Consider the following 20,437-nt stretch of genomic DNA (forward strand, 5'->3'; position numbering starts at 1 on the left):
GGTTTTTTTTTTTAAAGTAGTCTGTGCGAAGGTGTTGATTAATTAAGTGAGGTCAAAATGTAGCAACAGCTCACCAACAACTGAGCAGCTATTTGAAATGGCTGCATTATTAATATGATACAAAATGAAAGAATGTGATATTTATTATTGCTTCAAACCAAACTAATATAAAAAAGGTTATTATAAATACTGAAAGAAACAAGATTTTTCAATTCAGTTAAAAAGATTTTTTTCCCCACTAGTTTTGGCCTAGATTTGTATTGTGGTCTGCACAAATGTGTCTGGCAATGAGTGATAAGTGAACACATTGTAAATGTAATGACCAGAATTTACATATGTATATGTTATTCCTAAAGAGTTCAAGCTCTGAAATCACAACAAAGTATTACTATTGTGTACATTTATCCAGAGCCAGGTGCTATCTGTTTTTTAAACTATATTTATACCCAGATGAAAGAAACCATCTCAGTGGCAACTTTTTGAACCTTTTTCTCAGTCTTGAAACCTTCTAATTTTAGGGACATGTGGCTAAATGACTGTGGTCAATATAAGTGCATTTATTTTATTAATATAATTATCCCACTCTAGAAATACATTTCTAATGTACAATAACATAAATTTTACTCAGATTTCCTCAGGGAACAACCAAACATTTATTTGGATTTTCTGTTATTAACAAGAAGTGAACTGAAAAGTCAAATGGTATAATTTCTGACCAATCATCTAACACATATTTTGTCTTGATCTTCTGTTGTAATACGTCATCTATTTGGGGATAATAATAAGGATGCTAGAGCAAAATGGCCAAGCAATAGGGTAATAGGAACAGATAGGTATGGCTGTATTACATGATGTAATAGTTAATATGTGCCTTTATGCTCATAACTGCAGTGCCTTCTGAAATACCCTGTTTTTCAACAGATCTGCTGTGAATTAGAAGAATGTCAGAATCCTTGTTTGGAGCTGGATCCTCTAGAATGTGAATGTGACGAAATTCTCATTTATCATCAAGAAAATTCTTCGGTGACCTGTGATCAAATTTTTCTTCTAATTAAGGAAGTTATAAATAGAAGGCAACCAGAAATGGTATCAAACAGTAGAACTTCTTCTACTGAAGCTGTGGCTGGAAGTGCTCCGCTTTCACAAGGATCCTCTGGTATTATGGAGTTATATGGTTCTGATGTAGAACCACAGCCCAGTTCTGCCAATTTTACAGAAAATCCTCAAGATCTAAATGGGTCTATGCAAGCCCACATTGATGTTAATGTAGACCTTGTGAGCCCAGACAGTGGCTTGGCTACCATTAGAAGCAGCCGGTCTTCCAAGGAGAGTTCTGTTTTTCTCAGTGATGATAGCCCTGTTGCAGAAGGTGCTGCTTCCCATCACAGTCTTCTGCCTGGTTTTGATTCCTATAGCCCTATTCCTGAAGGAGCAAGAGCTGAAGAACAAAAGCCTCAGTCAGGAAACAATAGCGATAACTTCGATCTTTTCAATTTTGATCTAGCACCGATGGTTATGGCACCATCTGAGTCCTCTTCTCGCTCTGTTGATTGTTCCCCAGCAGATGACTATTTCCTCAATAGTGACTCATCAGAAGGGCATCAGCTCACTCTGAAGAAAGAACTTGATGAGGCAAACCTGTTAGAAAATGATACAGCAAATTATTCAACTGACTTACTTGGGACAAAAATTGAAGAAGACAATCTGGCTGAATTTGATGAGAATCGAGGAGAAATGTGTAAGAAAACTTCAAGTTTGATTGATTTAGTTGAAGGTGATTCTTCTTCACCAGAAATGTTGAAATCTGCTGATTCAAGAATTCCACCAACTCCTATGAATAGTCTTGTAGATACTTCACCATTAGATAATGGGCAGCCTTTAATTTTCCCACAAGATGTCATTAAAAAAATCAATGAAATAGATGGCACAAATTACTCTCAGTCTCGTGTTAGATATGGGAGCTGGTGGGATGGCTTTGACTTTGATTCCAGAAATGCTGATGCATGGAGTTCAAGTGAGCAGGAATCTGTGTTTCAGAGTCCTGTCTTATGGAAGGATTCTAAAGAAAGTCCCTTCCTACGAGAACATACTGATAGAAGAGCCTCAGATTCTGTGTTCCTCCAAAAACAGCCAAAGCAAATGGAATATATGAGTGCCGGTCTGTGGGATAATCAGTTTAAAAAAGATAATTGGAACCATGAGAATAAAGAGAAAAACAGTGAACATTCGTGTTTGCAAACTGCTTCTTTAGATGAGACAAAGCAAAAACCAGAGAGCTTTTCAGACCTGTGGAAGGTCAGCCAGCCAACACCTATGATGCCAGATGCATGATGTAGTGGTGAAGGAAAAGGCAGTCAGCTAGCTGGAGATTCTTACAAAATCTGGGCTGAGTTTGATGAAGGAGATGCTGATAGATCCTCAGAAAATGTGTGGAATATGCCTAAACTGGATAGAGAATTAAAATCAGTGAATATTCCTGAGGAATGGGCCATATCAAAAACTGGTTTATCAGATTCTTCAGAAATCACAGTGGACAACAAGACTGAAAATCCAGAAGCCTGGGATGAAGGAAGATACTATTTAGTAGAAGACCATGGAAAATCTGAAAACACAAATTCTGTTTTCAACAATATGCAAAATATTTCGAAGCTGAACACAGGGGAAAAATCTGTGTTTGGTGACCCTAAATGTAGGCCAAAACAATTTGAAAATATAGATAGCTGGAATATGTATGATAAAAACATCAGGAAAGAAGTAACAGAAGTAGTGATGCCATGGGAGGATAACTTCTTATACAAAAACTCAGATCTTAGTTCCTCAAATATAGCAGAAGATTTAGTTGTTTCTCCACCAGACACCAATTACTCAACATCTGATTCATACATATCACCTACATATGTGGAAGATGAAAATGAGGACAAGGATTTCGGTGAAGAAACAGTTACTGGTGAATTCACTAACACAAATTTGGCTGAGTCAACACTTGAGTCCTCACTTGAAAAATCAAGTGAGGAACCGTTATCTCCTAACAATGTGCCTGTTCTAAGCACTAGAAATACAGATATCTGGAACACTCCCCTAAATAACATCACCCAGTTACAAGAAAGAAATTCTGAAATTACTCTTCTTTCTGCCTCTGTTAAACCTTTTGTTAGTTCAGAACAAATAGCTAATCTACATTTTTCAAATGATACATATACCAGTGAAAATAATTGTCCTGTGTCTGAAAAGAGAGGAGTGACACTGGCATATAATCAAACAGTGAATGACTTATCACCGTCACAGAATGAATTAAATATTAGACAGACACCAACTGACAAAGCAGAAACAGTGAGCAGTGTTCCTATAGAAAATACAGATGCCTCTACGCCAACTTCAGACACTGAGAATGGTTTGGATCTTAAAATATGTGACTTAGGAAGTGACATACTTAGTAAGAATACAGCACAAAACACTGCTGGTGTTGATGGAGAGCTGGATAGTCAGGATTCAGTGCAGCTGCTGAACTCATGGGGTTTACAGAGTAAGCAGGGTTGTGAGGAAGGCTGGGATAATGCCATTGTCATCTCTCAGGAAGGAAAAGAATGTCAGAGAACACATGAGACAACTAGACAGCAGATGATTGATTGCATTTGTAATAAACCAGTGCAAGAGGACAATGAATCTTCAGGTAAAACAAATTTGGAAGAAAATGAGTCAACAACTGAAGTTTCCACCTCCCCAGAAAAAATGAGAAATAATGTTAGTTTGGAAGTGTTAATCACAGAGAATGAGCCATTTTCCAATAAAAGCAATCCAGTTAGTCAGGAAGACAGGAATGATGTGTTGCAGAATAGTTTAAAATCTTCTTCAAGTATTTCTGAAGGAGGCAGAAATTACGAATTTTTTGATGACCCTTTACCACAAAATTGCAATTATACTGAAATGCCACAGCTGCTTTCTGAGGGAGCTGAAAAAGAGGCTACAGTCATAGAGGATGCAACAAGATCCAGGATGGAAAGTATTTCTGAAAGTTCTGATAAGGGTAGTGATAATCCTGAAAATAACTCTTCTAAAATGCCTGGCAGCTCAGGCATCTGGGATGATTCTGGAAAGAATGGTTGTGACCAAGCCACATCAATTCTTTTGATGGATAAACCACAAGAACCTCTGGGAGAAGGGAAAGAATGCTTACATGAAGTGACTCCTGACCATCCAGGCATTTGTAATTCTGAGTTAGTACCTTATAAAAATAGCTCAGAACTGATGAGGACCGATGAAAATTTTTTCACAGAGTTTAAGAGTAGTCCTTCTGGATTTGTTAGTGTTCCTGACATTACGTATATGTCTGTCGTGGAAAATTCATTTTCACTTCAAATAGGTTCTGGGAGAAATGAAAATTCTGAGAATTTAGAACCTGCTAATAATCTTTGTGCAGAGCCATTTGCAGTGCTTAATGACAGTTTTCCCCAAACTGCTTGGGATTCACAGCCATGTGAAGATTTGCAGTCTCCTGGAACAAGTCCTGAGGCAAGCGAAGTCCTTGAAATAGCAAATACCACAAGCAGTCTTTCAAAAGACATACAGATCAAAAGCTATTTGGAAGAAGATAATGTGTGGAGTAATTCAATAAATGATTATACACACTCCAGTGGAACAAGTCCTGATTTAAGTGATGCATCTGTGAATGTGTGGGGAGACCTTCCAGTTGCCAGTCATCACAAAAGAACAAGGGATATGTGTGAGATTAAAAATAATAAGAATCTAGAAGATTCTTGTAAAAAGAATGAATTTGGGAATGAATATGAAGAAGGATTTGAAACAAGTGGCAAACAGATCAAAGTTCCTAAAAGCTTAGATTTTTGGAATGCCCATGTAGATGATGATACTGTGTCTTCTTTATCAAGTCCTGACATGAATGAAGATTCAGAGAATTCAGAGGCATGTCCAGAAGCGATTCATGAAGATTCAGTGTGTGAAAACAAACAGCACGAAGAATCTGAAAATGAAGAGGATTATGTTCAGACCAGTGCAACAAGTCCTGAAGCAAATGAAGACAATTTAAGTGCAAACACTAAGGTGGGAGAGAAGGTCCTGGTAGGCATCTCCAGTGAAAATTCTGAAAGAATTGAAGCCAGGAAGGTATTGCAGGAGGATGTGACTACTGACTTTATTGACAATAATAAGACTACTGAGTATTTAGGCCACTGTGAAACACTGGAGGAAAGAACTCAGTTAAGTACTTTTAGTGAAAAAACAGGTAGTGGGGAAGACTCATATTTGTATCAAATGAATGAAGATCCTACATCAACTTCTGCTGCTGGTGATAAAGAAGAGTATCTTTTAAAAGCTGTAGATAGGTGGGGTATGTTGCTGGAAGCTGATTTAAGAACTGATCCAAAATCCACAGTAGGAACATGTGATTTCCCTGATAACAGTTCAGAATCATGGAGTTCACAACCTTGCGAAGAAAAGCAATTGGAAGATCAGTATTCTGTTTCAAGTCACTCTGTAACACAGCAGTTAGGAAATAGTAAAGAGGACTCCTGTGGTTCCCTTTCAGAAGTTGAAGAACTAACAGAAGCACATTTCGCTGATACAGATAATGATGAAAATCAGCCTGCCTTCCTGTACTCTGATGAAAAAGAAAATGAAGGGCTAGTACAATCTGTTAATAGTCCTGATGGTCAGATAAATCAAGACACTTTACAGTTCAAACAGTTTGATTCTTTCATACTGGATAAAGAAGAAAGGGAGCTGATAGAGCAGTCATTTTCTACAGATGAGGAAAATCAGCCGACTCCACAGAATTATTTTTCAGATGAGGAACAAGCTATACCAAATACATCAGTTCAAGCCATCACTGTTGTGGATCTACCAAAAGACAATGAGGGAAATGCAAGCCTCAATTCTCAAGGACAACAGGAGGACACCTCTGAAAGATTAGAAGTGGCTAACTCCATGTCAGGTGCTTTCACTTTAGAAAACTTATCTTTTGAAATGACAGAAAAGTCAAGTCCAGAGCAGAATATATTAGTTCCCCAAACTGGGCTTACCCCAGATACTGTTCAGGATAACACACAAGGAAGTAATCAGCAGTTTTCAGTGCAGCCTGACCTGTGGACTAATCCGGAGCAGATTGTCACTTTGAAATCAGATGGTGAAAATCCTGATATTTTGAGTCACTGTGACCAAGACAATGGTTCGGAGTCATCAAGCAGTCCTGATGTGTGCCAGGAATATGGAGCTAAGCATGCCTCTATCCCATCTTCTCAGATTGTGGCAGAGCCCAAAGACAGTCAGCCAATTCACACAAGGTCAAATATAAGTAAAGAGGCAGATTTTGATTCAAATCATGAATTAGCAACACAGGAGGTGGAGACACACTCTGAAAATGGTAGCCCCCAGGACTATGAACCAGTAAAGAACAGTGATTTCTATCAACTTACCTCTTCCAATCCTCAGGAACCTTCTGAATTTGCAATTTCAGAACAACACAGTCTAGAAAATAAACTGGGTTTTGACCCTGTTGAGTCAACTGAGATTGCCAGTGAGGTTATAAAAGTGACATCCTTAGATCTGATAGACGTGTCCCATGAAAGTTTCACTCATGCCAGCCATCAAGAAACACCACCTGACACAGCTCAAATAGCAACCTCCCAAATGCATTTGCTTCCTATGGAACTCAATCAACCCGACAGGGCAGAACAAAGCTTAAAAGAAATTAGTGCCTTGGCTAAAGTTGTGAAATATTCTGATACTGACCATACAGCAATAACTGGTGATGAGCTGGATAGGTCAGAAGAATGTGTGGGTGAATCTGACACCAGGATAGAACATATCAGGAACACATCAGTGACTAACGTCCTGGCAGGCACATGTGCTGGAATGAACATATTGGCACTACCAGGCAGTGAGGCAGCAGAAGGGAAATCAGAGGATGAACAGACACTCTTTCCCAAATCCTTTCTACCTGGTGGTAATGAAGGCAGTAAATCTGATTCAAATAATCAGCTGCTTGATGACACAACAAAAGAATATGAAGCTGGAATTGAAAATTATGTTCCTGTGGTTAAGGAAGTACCCAGTGACCAATCGCCAGAGGTGTTTACTCCACCATCCTCTGCATCTTTTGATGCTGAGCCCTCTGGCAACAGAGAGCATGCAAACAGTGAGCTCCTGTTGCAGCAGCCATTTTATGGCAGTGTTTCTTTGGAAAAACGATTGCCACTGCCAGCTCCTCCAGAAATTGCAGAAGGCATCCTAATGACAGAAGATCAGGTGTCTGAAACATCCACAGAGTGCCTTCGGGAAAATCTGACCCCAATACCATTGCTCTCCACGTCTGAAGTAACTCCAGCAGATTCTGATTTTTGGACAGGAAAATCTGACGGAGAAACAACCGATCCTGACTTACCACCAGGTGGAGATAGAAGATCAAGTGATGGTAAGAAAATCTGCTTTTCGGGGCTTGTACATAGGGTGGAGAAAGGAAGAAGTGTCTGTAGTATTACTGCTTAATGAGGAGGATTTGAGTGATGTGTGGAGTTTGTGCGTCTCCCTAATGTACAAAACATGTATTGTGGAAAAAGCTCTAATGTCATTCTCTCAGATCTAAAGCTTTTAAACATTGAAGTAGGAATATAATTTCTGTTGTTTGTACAGGGCCTAGCCTATGTGACACTGAATTGTTTGTCCCTTGGGAATGATTGCAGTGTTAATGTATAACTTTTAACAATAATTATGATGGTGATGATGTTATAAAATTCAAGTACACATTAACAGAGCAAAGCAAACTGAAAAGAGCTTTATTTCACAGTACTGATTAAAGGATATTATGGTGACTAAATCAGTAATTCAAAAATTAAGAAGAGTTTCTATTCGCTTGTTCTTTTAGAAGCTGGTGCTGACTGGCTACTTCCTAGGGAAAAAACAATGAGAAATTCCCCTAAGAGCCCTGAACTGGAAAGTACAGAGGGTAAGGAAGATGTGAGAATGCAGGTGCTCCAAGATCCAGCTTCACTGGAGATGGATTACATCCTTGTTACTGAGACAGAAAATACACCTGCAACAAATTATACCCATGAAGGAAGCAAAATTAATTTTGCATTTCAAGAGTCTCATGAAGGCTTTTCACCAAGCTCCTTGGATACCTTTCAGCCAACCTCCATTACCAGTGAAAGCAAAGATCACCCTGTTTGTGGGACTGGATGGGATGCTGCTCACTTAGAAGAGAAAAGTTCTTCTATTGTGCCTGAAAAGCTGGATGGTGAAAGAAAATCACAAGAAACCTGTGGGCAAGATGAGGGCTGGATTATATTGGGACAAAATGAAGTAAGTGAGCTATCACCTGAAGAAATTTCTGCCAAGACAGAGATGCCAAAATCAGGGTCCAGACATCCTGGTGAACATCTGTCAGCTGTTGTAGAACAGGAATTGATTCTTGACACTTGGACAGAATTTACAGTAGAAACTCCCCTTCAGAAATCTTTTGAACATGAAGGCTGTTCTCCTTCAGTCAGCCTGACTGCTGAGAATGAGAGTTCGGGCATTGCAGGAACATCTCTGTTGCACGTAGTTGGTGGTGGTAGTGCATGGGAAGCAAATTCTCAACAGACGTGTGGGAATAATGTAGCAACAGAACAAGAAATTAAGGAGGAGATGGTTCTTCTCAACCATGACAGAGAACTGAATCAAAAATCAGGGTGAGTGAAAATCAATCTGTTTTCTTTCAAAAGTCTTCTGTTCATTTGTTATCTATGTTATTGAATTGTGCATCGTTATGAGTAGCTGGCAGGACTTTCAAGTCTGAAGTATGCAATGTATTTACATTATTTAGCTATCACTGTGTTTCTTCCTTTCTAAAACCAGATTCTTGGTTCTCGGTTGCTTGATATGAGCTAAATTAGGATTGTTTTGCAATTGATTTGAAGGTCACCTTCTTGAAGGAATAAATCTATCTTCCTTCTGTGAAGTCCCATTGATTTTATAACCTGCCTTTAAATCTGAATTGAAAGATTTAAAGATGTGGCTGAGGATTACAGGCCAAAGCCTGGGTACTGATGGTGTTGCCAGTCCATGATGAGATTATGGAGGGATCGAAGTGAAGGAAGATAGGAGGGAGACAAGGCCCAGAGTCAGAAAAAAGTGCTGTTTATAGACAAAAGAAAAACATATGGGAAAGTTGTGGTCCTTGTGATTATTTTCAAGCTCTACTCAGAGGAGCATTTATGACTGTTTGAACTGAACTGGCGATTGAGGCAGATTGAGTACGTACAGACCTGTGTTTGGGTGGATATGCAGCCTCTGTGCTGGCAGCATTATTGCTGTGTCATCGGATGGAGAGAGGGGTGGCCCTCTGGATTCCATTTACTGTAGTGTATTGGAGAGGATGCTTCTGTTGTTGGCTTCACTTCTTTTGCAACCAGCAGGGATTCACTGGGAGTTCATCAAAAAGAACTAGTTTCAATTAATAAAGCTGCTTTTTTGACAAACCACACATTTCTAGTAAAAAAAAAAAATCTTTGAATAAAAAATTCTCACCACTTCTGCTCACAATCAATAATAAATGGGAAGGGAAACAGGAAGAGTTGTTTAGGGCTGCTGACTAGTTGCAGCCTTGCAAATCTGACATGAAGCAGTCATCTGTTAATTCCTCTGTCTCTCGTAAAGCATTTTGAATTAAAACCAGCCAGATGCTGACCCTCTCTAAGTCACACTGATTAATTACATGCAGGCAGTATCCTAGCAGTTTGACTTGTCATACATACATTCCCATGTTGTTTTTAGAGAAGAAAACTCTAGGTATCTGATTTATAATGATTTGTAAACCAGCATGTTTTGGACTTGAGATTACTTCGATGCAGTAAGATTCTTAGTTAGACACCTCAGGAAAAAAATCTGAGTTTTGAAATTGCACTTGTACTAGAAAAAACATTCACATGGCCATGGATTTATAGGGGGGAGTTAACATCTTATTGCTATGAATTGTTGGATCCACTTTGAGAAGAACTCTGCTATTTTTTAGGAATTTCTGCAAACCTCTGAGTGCTAGTCCACAGTAGTTCACATCGGAGTTTTGCATGCAGTACATTTGTTATTCTTAGTGTATTTGCTTAGACTAATTCCAACATTAGAATCCACAACTGGACCGTGTTAGTGTTCTTGTGTTTTCAGTAAAAATTTAAATGCATGATGGAATATGGTCCATCCTGCAAGAAAAAGATAAAATAGTTCTTGGCATAGAATATATATGGTCACTATAGCTTCTAGTTTAGTCTTTTTTCTTATGTCATTTAGAAGTTGTTTAATACTAAATGTCTTTCCAGTCAGCACCAGCGGCTATTTCTGTCCTTTACTGATACTGAAGCCCAGAGAAGTAAAATGAGGAACTTATTCTGATTCCACATTAAGAATGAATTGTGGGAGTATGGAACCAGTAAAATCTACTTCCCGTTGGGTTTGAGTTTTCTTGTTAGATTTTTTTTCTTGGTAAGTTGTAAAATCTAATGGAAGTTTTTACCAGCATTAATGTTTTTAAAAGTGTTTAATTAATCCTCTTCTGTGAGGATTTTGTATATAATAGAGATTGCTTTTGTGGTGTCGTTTTCCCATCAGTTTCTCCTCTGCTTGGTAGCTGATATTCAATAAACTTGTAATAAGCTTACATCTTTGGTGAGTTAGACTTTCAGACTTGTTAGGAAAAGAGACACATGCATCCCTGTGCATGCCCACAGCATGATCACCGAGGCCTTGATTGCTTTGAAAGCAAAGCAATTGCTTTGAAACCACACCAAAAAAATAGTATGACGAAACACATACAGGAATCATGATTTCTGTATGTATGATATGCCCATTTCACTCTTACATAAACAGCTGAAAAACTAGCAACTGACATGGTAGAAGTGTGTAAATAGAAATGCTTTCTTAATGTGTTTAATTTACAGTTTTAAAAACAGAAGTTACATCATCAAACATAATTCATTATACAGCTTTTGACTTTTTAGTCTGAAATTAACTGCCCTTCATGGCCCACAAAGTTTAAAACAGAGTGATGCAGCAGAGCTGCCATCCTATGGGAGGTTAGTGAAGAATCACTGGTGTCATCACATAAGAGAAGAAACTAAGACTTTCCTGATTTTTGCAGTACAGTTTCTGGAAGGCACCTGATGGTGCTAGTCATCAGGCTCTGAGTCTGCCAAAGATTTCAGTCAAAGCAGGATGCAAAGAAACTCTTTAGTGTGAGGCACAGGAACAGGTTGCCCAAAATAGCTGTGAATGTTCCATCCCTGGAAGCGTTCAATGCCAGGCTGGATGGGGCTGTGAGCAACCTGCTGTAGTAGAAAGTGCCTACTGCCCCTGTCAGGTGGGTTGGAGCCAGGTGATCTTTGAGGTCACATCCAATCCAAACAATTCTATGATTCTATGATCTTTGAAGAATAAAGAAACGTATCATTGGTATTCAAACTCAAACCCAGCCAATGAACAACTGAATTAATAGCCTAAAGTTTGTGAAGGCATTTACGTAGTAATGTCTTTTGTTCCCTTTTATATCCATATATCTTTGTTTGGGAAATAAAAAAAGTTCTTACTTGTACTGTACTGAAGTAGGTTCCTTCAGCAGTGGAATAAGGGTCTGTGAAGAATGCCATTTGTATTGTTTTCTGCTTTCATCCAGCAGGTGCCTGCCACTTGTTCTAATAAAATTGACTGTTACATAGAAGAGGAAATTAAAGTTTTGAAACAGAAAGCGTAAACAAAGATTAGAATGAAAAGGCACCTTAAAATCTTGATGTCTGCTAGTCACTGCTCCCTTCATCCCGATGTGAAACATAACAACTCTCAAAGCTGTCAAGGTCAGTTTTAAAGAAGTCTGCAGCTATGTTTTGTTTCTTCAAGGAAAAGCCACAGCAGGGAGTGAAGAATAACAATGCTTACTGGCATTAAAACACTGGAGAAAAGATATAAACCTGTCTCAGGAACACACAAACACCAGAAGTAATAAACCCTAGAGCTTCTTTGGCCTCATAAAAAAGTACAAAATGGATTCATAGCATATTGCTAATGTCAGTCTTTCCAGCAAGAAAACAGCTTTTTATATAGTATTTCATATGGGAACAGCTGAGAGTGACTACATATAAGTAAGAATTTGTGGAGCACTGTATGAATGTTAGATAGGCAGGATAAAATACTTTGCTACTGCTGACTGGCAGTGTGCCAGCAGTTAAATTAATGAAGACTGGAGGTAATTTTATTCTTGGTAGAAGGTGTCTTGCCTTACAGAGCTGTATGAAGGTTGGTGGTGATGAAATGGTCAGGATGTGGAGGGAGAACACTGCAGATGACTATGCTGGCTTTTACCCAGCACATTCCTCAGTGTTTTAGTGGCTGGGTGTACCAGATCAGTCTTGCTCTTAACTTTGTTGTAGGGAAGGATTATTCTTTTCCATATCAGAAAAAGTTTGAAAGAGCTGAACAAAATACTATAAAATGATGTATTGACTTGACGAACAAGAAGCAGTGAGAACAGTAGATACAAGAACACAGATATTTGGAAGGTTTGGGGGAGAGCTTAGAAAACTGGTGGCAAAACCGAGCAGAAGACAATTTCCTTTGAAGAACTGCCACAATATATTTAACCTACTAGAATAAGACTTCAAAAGAAAGCTTCAATTATCTTTTTTGATAGCATTTTCTCGAAGTAACAGGAATCATTCTTTTCTGCTCACTTGTATAGTGATGTTTCAGAAAAGATTATTCTTCTACTGCCTTTGTCTGAAATGTCGCTCCCTGACTGCTGTACTGCTGGCTATTAAACTTGCCAGTGGGGGAAGCAATACAGTTTAATATTAATAAAAAAGCCTGTTTTCATCACACTGCCTGTGGTTGCCAGTGAATAAAGATAATTAAATTTAAGTAAAGAAAAATCTGTGACTGTTACAAAATTATTAAGAATTCTGAAACTACTCTGCTGTCTCTGTGACTTAGCCAAATACAAATAAATCTCAAAGTCATTAATTATTCAAGTCAATAGCAATGCCCAGTACTGAATTGAAATGCTGACAGACTGGAATCCAGGAAAAAATTCACATTGATTCTAGTAACCAAAGCTTTCACCAAATATTTTTTTTAAATGTCTGTTCTGTCATCCCAAAGCTAGAATAAGGCAGCGAGTTAGGCATCCCAGGTTTGCGTTACACTTTTATGGGCAGAGCAGGGTGCTACATATAGGATGCTTAAAGGATTGAAAATCTGTTGTAAGAAAAAGTAACATTTACTTCCCTTTGGATGCCTGTTTCCTTTTTTTCCTTGGATACCTGTGGGGCTGCCATCTTTCACTTCAGTCAGGATTGTTTATTAATTGGCCAGATTTACTGGAAAGCAATTCCAGGCACTCTGGGGACCAGGCATGCTGCTTCAGTTATGCTTCCAGCTCCTGCTGAACTACAAAATTATGGACTTGAAAAGGGAATTGAACTTAGATCTCCCACTTGGCAGCACAAAACATGACATTTGACTTAACACAAGGACTGTGCTTTAAAGGTTGAAACCAAACATATAAGTAAAGGATCAACAGCTGAGAAGGTTGTGTGTAGGAAGGTCCTGGTGATCTCATTTTTGTAAAAACAGCTTTAATATTTACATGGCAAATACCAAGACCTTTATAAAAATCTTTTAAGAAGAAAAGAACAGCACTTCAGTGATGGAAAAACAATTTTCTAACGGAAAAAAACCACTACTTACTATTATTTACTAATGGTACTGAAGTTTTAATTAAATTGTGAGATTGGCCTGATAGACCCACTTTCTTAAAACGAGAAGACCTGGACTTTGGTAGCATGGTTTAGCATGGTTAAATGAAAAACTCCTCTGCTATTAAAAGCACCACTGTTTTTGAGCTAATTAATTATATAATACATTCCAATCAGTGTTATCCATGACATGAGACTTCATCCTAAAGTGTTAATGAGCTCTGAAACTTTAACCCTGTTGACACAGACCTGACTTTGGCAGTGAGCCCCAGCGAGGTAAGGGGTCCCAGCAGAGCATCTGTTAAGGCGTCCATGAACTGGTGACGGCCTTTGCACCGCAAAGGGCACAGGGAGATGTTGTTCCAGCAGGTGACTGGACACTCAAAGACACAGCAGGGACTGATGACTCTGCTGGACGACCCCCAGACTTTGCATGCACAGGCTGTGAGGGTATAAAAGCCCAGAGTTTCCTTTGTTCGGGATCCTTCCTCAGAGAGACCCAGTTCAAGCTGTTCTTTTGTTGATGCACCATGATTAGATTGTCTTAAGGATTGAGGCTCTGCAATGGGAAGCGTGGGGTCACGCCGGTAAGGAAACCTGGTCTGACTGTGTGAGTTTGGGTACCAGATGTGGTGCTGTGAGTGTGACTGCCAGAGTGGCTCGTGGGTGGTCGGACAGGGAAGTTTCCTCAACAGCATCCTAAAATCTTAAAACTATTCTATGTTACTCTGCACGTGGATGATCAAGGCCTTATTTTCTGCCACATTACTATGTTCACAGCTTCATCATAACCATGCTACTAATGACTTCTATGGTAAATAAATATTTTGTAGGTTTATTACCTGGATACAGCTTCTGGGTGTATGGACTTCTGATTTTAAATTAATTAAATATTGGCCAGTTGTGAAAGTGCTGGAAATATCTCTGCCACTGGAAATGTTATGTGCAGCCAGGTGACGGAAACATCAAAAATGATGTGTCTGCAGCACTGTCCTCTTTAGAAATGTATTTTCATATCAGTGATGATTTAAAAAAATTACTAATACCATGAGAAACAAGGTGGGAGCCACTGAATTGTTGTTGACACTGTACAGTAGGTGTGCATGGACAGGTACTGAAAAAAGGAAATGGGGCTAGGTTTTTGTTTGTGTTTGTTTATGGCTAAGCAGTCTGACGTGAAAGCTTCTCCAGTTCTCATGTAACTTACTTTCTAGGAGGATCTGTGCAGTGTGAAGAGAGAAACCAGCTGAAGGTTATGCTGCTCTCGGCTCTATTGCCTTGCTGTAGGGATTAGAATTGGAAGCTGTTTTGCATTTCGAAAGGAACCTGGATTTTTTAGGGACCCTATTCCCAACAGTCTTTTATAAAAGGAGGCTGTGAGATTGTGCTTCCTGGGAAGAAGTATCCTTTATTTCCCTAAGAAACACAGCCAGGAGTCCAGGCTGTGGGCATTGCTTCCTGCTGCACATACAGTTTGTGTTTTCAGAATCTACCATGCCTTCTGAACTGGTGGTTGTTGTTATTTTTTTGTTGAATTTGCACCTACATTCCCATTGCTGAATTGCAAACTGAAAAGAATTATGCAAACCATTTTTAAGTATGCATGTGCTCTATAACCATCTTCTGCAAACAGGAATGAGGGCTGAGATAGGTTGAATACATAGGAACTTCTGTCATGCAGTCTCATCGTAAGCTTTCCTCAGGCAGTGAAATGAAGCAGCAGGAAGGCTTTTTGCTACCGGCAGCTGACTCGCTGTATCAAAGTTTGGGGATGCTTTGACGCAGCTCCACAGGGAATGTGAAATAAATAGTGATTTTGACAGCAGAAGCCCAGCTCTGCATTTGTTGAAGTGCGGCTGTAACCAAAGCCCAGTAGCTGCTGGTCACAGAGCTGTGAAGGCAGGTGATCACCCTGATTTAGCTGTACCACTGCCCACGTGACCAGAAAATGGTGGAGGAGCTGTATTCCTAGTAAACTGCTACAGAGCGAGGGATGCTGGAGTGCAGCAGTGAAGCATCCTCACCCTTTTTGCAGTAGGAAGGCCTTTTGAAGTCTTCGGAAGGTAAGTGTCTCTTTGCTCTGAGAGGCAGATGTGCAGAAGGTTTTCTGATTAACGGCTCTATTATTGCAGTTACTTTAGACAGAAAAAGGGTAAATGTTTGTCAGCATGATGCAAAGCACTCAGGACCTCATTACTGAACACAGGGCAGCTGTATTTTAATTCTGTTGCAGCTCTTTATGAGAGAAGCTTACATCAGTTCAGAGGGATTTCTTTTGTCTGAGCACAGGCATGGTATTTATAATTAGGAAACAAAACTTCACGGCACAGTCACCTAATGTGCTGGATTATTTTCAGCTTGTTTGCCTACCTATGAGGATATGATGGGCAAAAAAGGAATGAAAGGGCATTGCCAGCATATAGCTTGCTTTTAAAATTGCTCAATTACTGGTATCTCAACTGTTTGTGACAGCTCTCATTGTAGGTTACTTGGCATTATAGTTTTCTTTTTTTTTCCTATCAACTGAAGCATATGATTTTTTAATTTTGTGCAGTGTCCTCTTAAAATATTGCAGGGAACAATATATTTTTGAAGGTTAACTGATGAACAATGCAGCAATAATCTCAGTCGTAAGAGATTGAATTACTGCAAAAGTTGGCTCGTGTAGGCAGTATTTTTTTTTAAATTTAATTATAGGAACTTGATTCAGCTCCATTCAGTTACTTGCTTGCTTTTCTGTCTGTGACGAAGGAATGAAAATATTCTTCAGTTCTAAGTGTGGTAAGCAAATAAATGATAGTGATATACAGGAGGCATTGAAATATGTAGAATGTACAAATATTGGTTACTTAGGGCAACACTGAAAGGAAATGTAAGCAGGATTTTTTAGTGCATTTAGCCAGAATTATTCTAAGGGGGGGGTGGGGGGTGGGAAGGAGGAGCAAGCAGAGATGTCACGTCTGGATTTATCTTTATTAATACACATGGGAAGCAGAGCTGTTTTGAGAAAGGGAGGATGCACACAGCTCTAGCAGCACTGTCAGGAGGCATTAAAACAACTGTGGGGGTCAGAGCAGGGAACAATGCACACCAGTCCTCAGCCTGCCAAACATTTTTTTTCCAGAGCTGCTATGTTGAGTCTCCTCTCAGCCATGCTCTCCACTGATATCTCATGTCGGGTAGGGATGGACAAAGATATAAAATAGCCTTTTCCTTTCTGGCTTTGATGAGTCTGTTTTTTTTAATTGCATAAATCTGGGCACTATTTCAGAAAATTCATTTAGTTAGAGACAAATCTAGTTTTTGCATATAGTCACTACTTTAGAAACTAAGATCCTGCTACAAGGAAGCTGTTGTAGTTTTGTGGCACCTCCATAAAGTATTCAGAACAGTGTCATTCAACAGCTTGTAATATATCTGTACAAAAAGGCATATAAATAAAAGCAATCTCAAAGCCACAATCTTTGTTCAGGCAAAAGTTGCAGCTTGCAAACTTAAAAAGAAATGATGTATAGGTGAAAATATTATTTTATTATTTAGCGCCTGTGAATATTGATAAAGCTTTTTTTAATCACTGTAGTGTCTTCAAGGCTGGAGACACTTCCTATCATATCCCATACAAATATTCAGAAAATGACAGTGCTACTGCAGCAACAAGTGATACTGAAGCAGAGGGAGGTTGGAGTGACATTCCAGTTGCCGAAAACAGATTTCATGGTTTATGTGCTTCATTTTCCTTTGGACATTGAAGGAAGTGGTTTAGCTGTTAAGGGATTTTAAGAATTAACTCCTTCGGATATTACTTGCTAGTTCTTAGTATATCCTGTAGTTTGTGGTCTTCTCTTCAGCCATTGCACCTATCAAAAGCAGACAGGAGCAGATGGGACTTCTTTATTTCAGGCTAACAGATGAAAGCTGACTGTGTCCTACAAGAACAAGATCACTCTCCTTAGCAAAAAAACGCTGGCAGCAAACTCTAAAGAGCTGTCTGTTGGGCAGCAGCCCAGCAGGATACACCACTGCTTGCTTGTCAAAAGTAGAGCATACAGCTAACCTTGCCCTTGTATTTCCCTAGCTGTAATATGTGAGAAATGCCATGTGGAGGAAAGAGGAGCCCCATTTTCTCACCTCCTGAAGTAATGTTCCTGAACATTACTTCTTCAGTCTGGCATTTCCTGTCACTCTGACTCTTTCACAGTTTTTTTGCTATGCCTGACATTAGCCCTCTTTCCCACAGTTAGATTGGCTTTTATCTTCCTACTGCTTCTGTGGCCCTTCCAACTCAGTGACAGAGCTCTGCTTCTGAAGATACCTGGTGGCTTTCTGCATCTCCCATCTCTCTTTGCACATGCCTTTCAGACCTGCCATCTGCAGGGTCTAGCAATCATTCCTTACACCTCATGCCAGTGCAAGCGAGCTGCAGGATGGCACGTTTGCCAGTTTTACTGCTTCAGTAGAGCTTATGTGCCCTGATTAGGAGTCTTCTCTGGCTCATATTTGGGACTTTTCCTGTATTTTTCCCAAGCCTCAAATTTCCCAGTATGAATGGGAACCCTTTAGTTACCAATTTACACCATTAGGATTTTTCCATTTTAATTTGCTGGTTAAAATTCCCACTGCACATTCTGCATTATCACTTAAATACCCCTACTATTTATTACATCTTCAACACCTGCAGCTTTAAGAGACACTAAAGCTTAACATTAACACCATTTTAGAGCCTTTTCTTTAGATCACTCATAGCCAAGACAGGGGAAAGGTAGCTGTTAGTTTTTTGTAAGGTTGTAGTTGGTGAGATATTAATCTAAATTATAATAATATTGAACATCTTAAGTTGTGAAATCATAGTTAAAGTAATGTTGAAAAGACAGAAAGATAGACATTTTGGTGGTAGAGAGATACAGAAATGAGAAGAGAAAGAAATTCACAATATTTAAGGTGTTGAGGAAATAGATATTTTTTTGAGGATAGGGAATGAGATCATAAATAGGACCAGAGAAAAGCAGTATGAGGGGAGGAAAAAATAGAAGTCATACAGTATTAAAAAAAATGTTGGTGACGTGTCTTTTCCTGTCTGTCAGCATATTGTGCGAAGGCTGAACTGGAAATCGGGAGTGTTAGAAAAATACTAATGCTTTAATGGACAGATCAATAAAAATGTGTACATCTTGATGTTAAATGAGCAATTAGTATCTCTAAAAGTCATTATCACATTTTACCATGTGGGCAAGATGTATTTCACCAGGTGTAAGATGCGTTGTTAAAGGATTTCATTCCAGCTAGTTTAGGATGGTAATAAATGTCATCCTCACTGTATATGTAGTCATTCATACATGCAGAGAAACAAGTCCATTAAGCAATGCAAGAAGTTGCCAGTATTACAGAAAAAACAAGTAGTAAAGAGCTGAAGTTCTAGCTCAGTTCCAGAACTAATGGTTATGAATAATGGTTGAGAGCAGTCTGAGGCATTTTTAGCATGTTTTCAGTTGGAAACAAATGTGCTTGATAAGGTGTAGATTGTAACAGTTGGAGGGGAGTTCCCACAAGTCCTGTGGGAGAATAGACAAGTCCAGTAGGGTACAAAACCTAAAACTTTGTCTTCTGATCCTGCAACCTCTACCCTGTTAACTGCTCTCAAAGCATTAGCATACTTCCTGAGGGTGCAGATGGCTGCACTGGGTAGAAGGTGCATGCTGCTTTTTGAGTGCTCCTCATGTGCCAATTACATCATTTGGAGCTGCAAATTCTGGTATTCTGATGATTGGTCCTGACAGCACAGTATGGCAGGGAAATGGTCAATGTGAACTAGAAGCTCTGGAAACTGGTTTAAAAGTTAGGAAAACCAAAACTGAGTTTTCTCAAGGAATAATAAATCGCTCAATGGGAGTGGAAGGTGGGAGTCAGGTTCCTGGCATCTTAGTAAATTTTAGAAATATAGTTTAAAAAGAAAACGTATTTTCAGGTTATACTTATGTATCTTTTGAATCAGATTGATTTAATTTTTACTTTCTCTGCTGGCATTACCATGTTTCATTTATAATGTTTGTTCAGCAGTGGTTGTTGATCATCTAGATATCATGTGGAATATTATTTAAGAATACTGGCAACATTTATGAAGAGCGAAGAGATCAGATGAGTTGAAACATACCTTCTAAATGCTAATACTGCTCTGAACCTACACAGCATATTGCCAGACCTTGTGATCTTTTAATATTGATGGAGGAGCACCTATCATGTAAGTGCTCCAACTCTGTGTTATTAATTTTGGTGATTTTCCAGTGTCTCAGGAAAGATTAAGGAACATTAATCTAGGCGCCTAACAGAGACCAGCCCCTGCTCTGAGGACAAAACCATGTGGTGGTATACAAATGTAGTGCCAAATCAAAGAAACAGATGTAAAATGACATGTTACTTCTGCCTTAGAATTTGTTACTCTCTACCTGCTTTTGCACACAGAATATTGACTTAAGAGAATATTCTTAAAATGGTAATATTAGGAACCTAGCTGGTTCTGCACTTCACTATAAGAGGCATAGCTGGAGACTGCTGTTATATGGATGCATTCCAAAAACACCACCTTGAAGAATTGTCTCCTGTCCATGTTCATGCCATGAAGTTGTTATGTGGTGTGGGGCAGGTCATGAGTAGTCAGAAGCTGTTTTGATCACATATATCCTTTTCTTCCAACCTGTGACTGAATTGGGGTT

At 39.1% G+C, this 20,437-nt stretch overlaps 1 protein-coding gene across 1 annotated transcript in view; it reads left to right on the top strand.

Annotated features, from left to right (window-relative positions):
- PRUNE2 (prune homolog 2 with BCH domain) overlaps window positions 1-20,437 on the top strand; it is a 131,544-nt gene that overhangs the window by 74,826 nt on the left and 36,281 nt on the right. The window contains 2 exon segments of the mRNA XM_085043750.1: window positions 922-7,426; window positions 7,877-8,684. Coding sequence (XP_084899876.1) covers window positions 922-7,426; window positions 7,877-8,684 — 7,313 coding nt within the window.

This window comes from Lichenostomus cassidix, chromosome Z (genome assembly GCF_008360975.1).
Source record: "Lichenostomus cassidix isolate B80296 chromosome Z, HeHo_3.0, whole genome shotgun sequence".
Lineage (NCBI taxonomy): Eukaryota > Metazoa > Chordata > Aves > Passeriformes > Meliphagidae > Lichenostomus > Lichenostomus cassidix.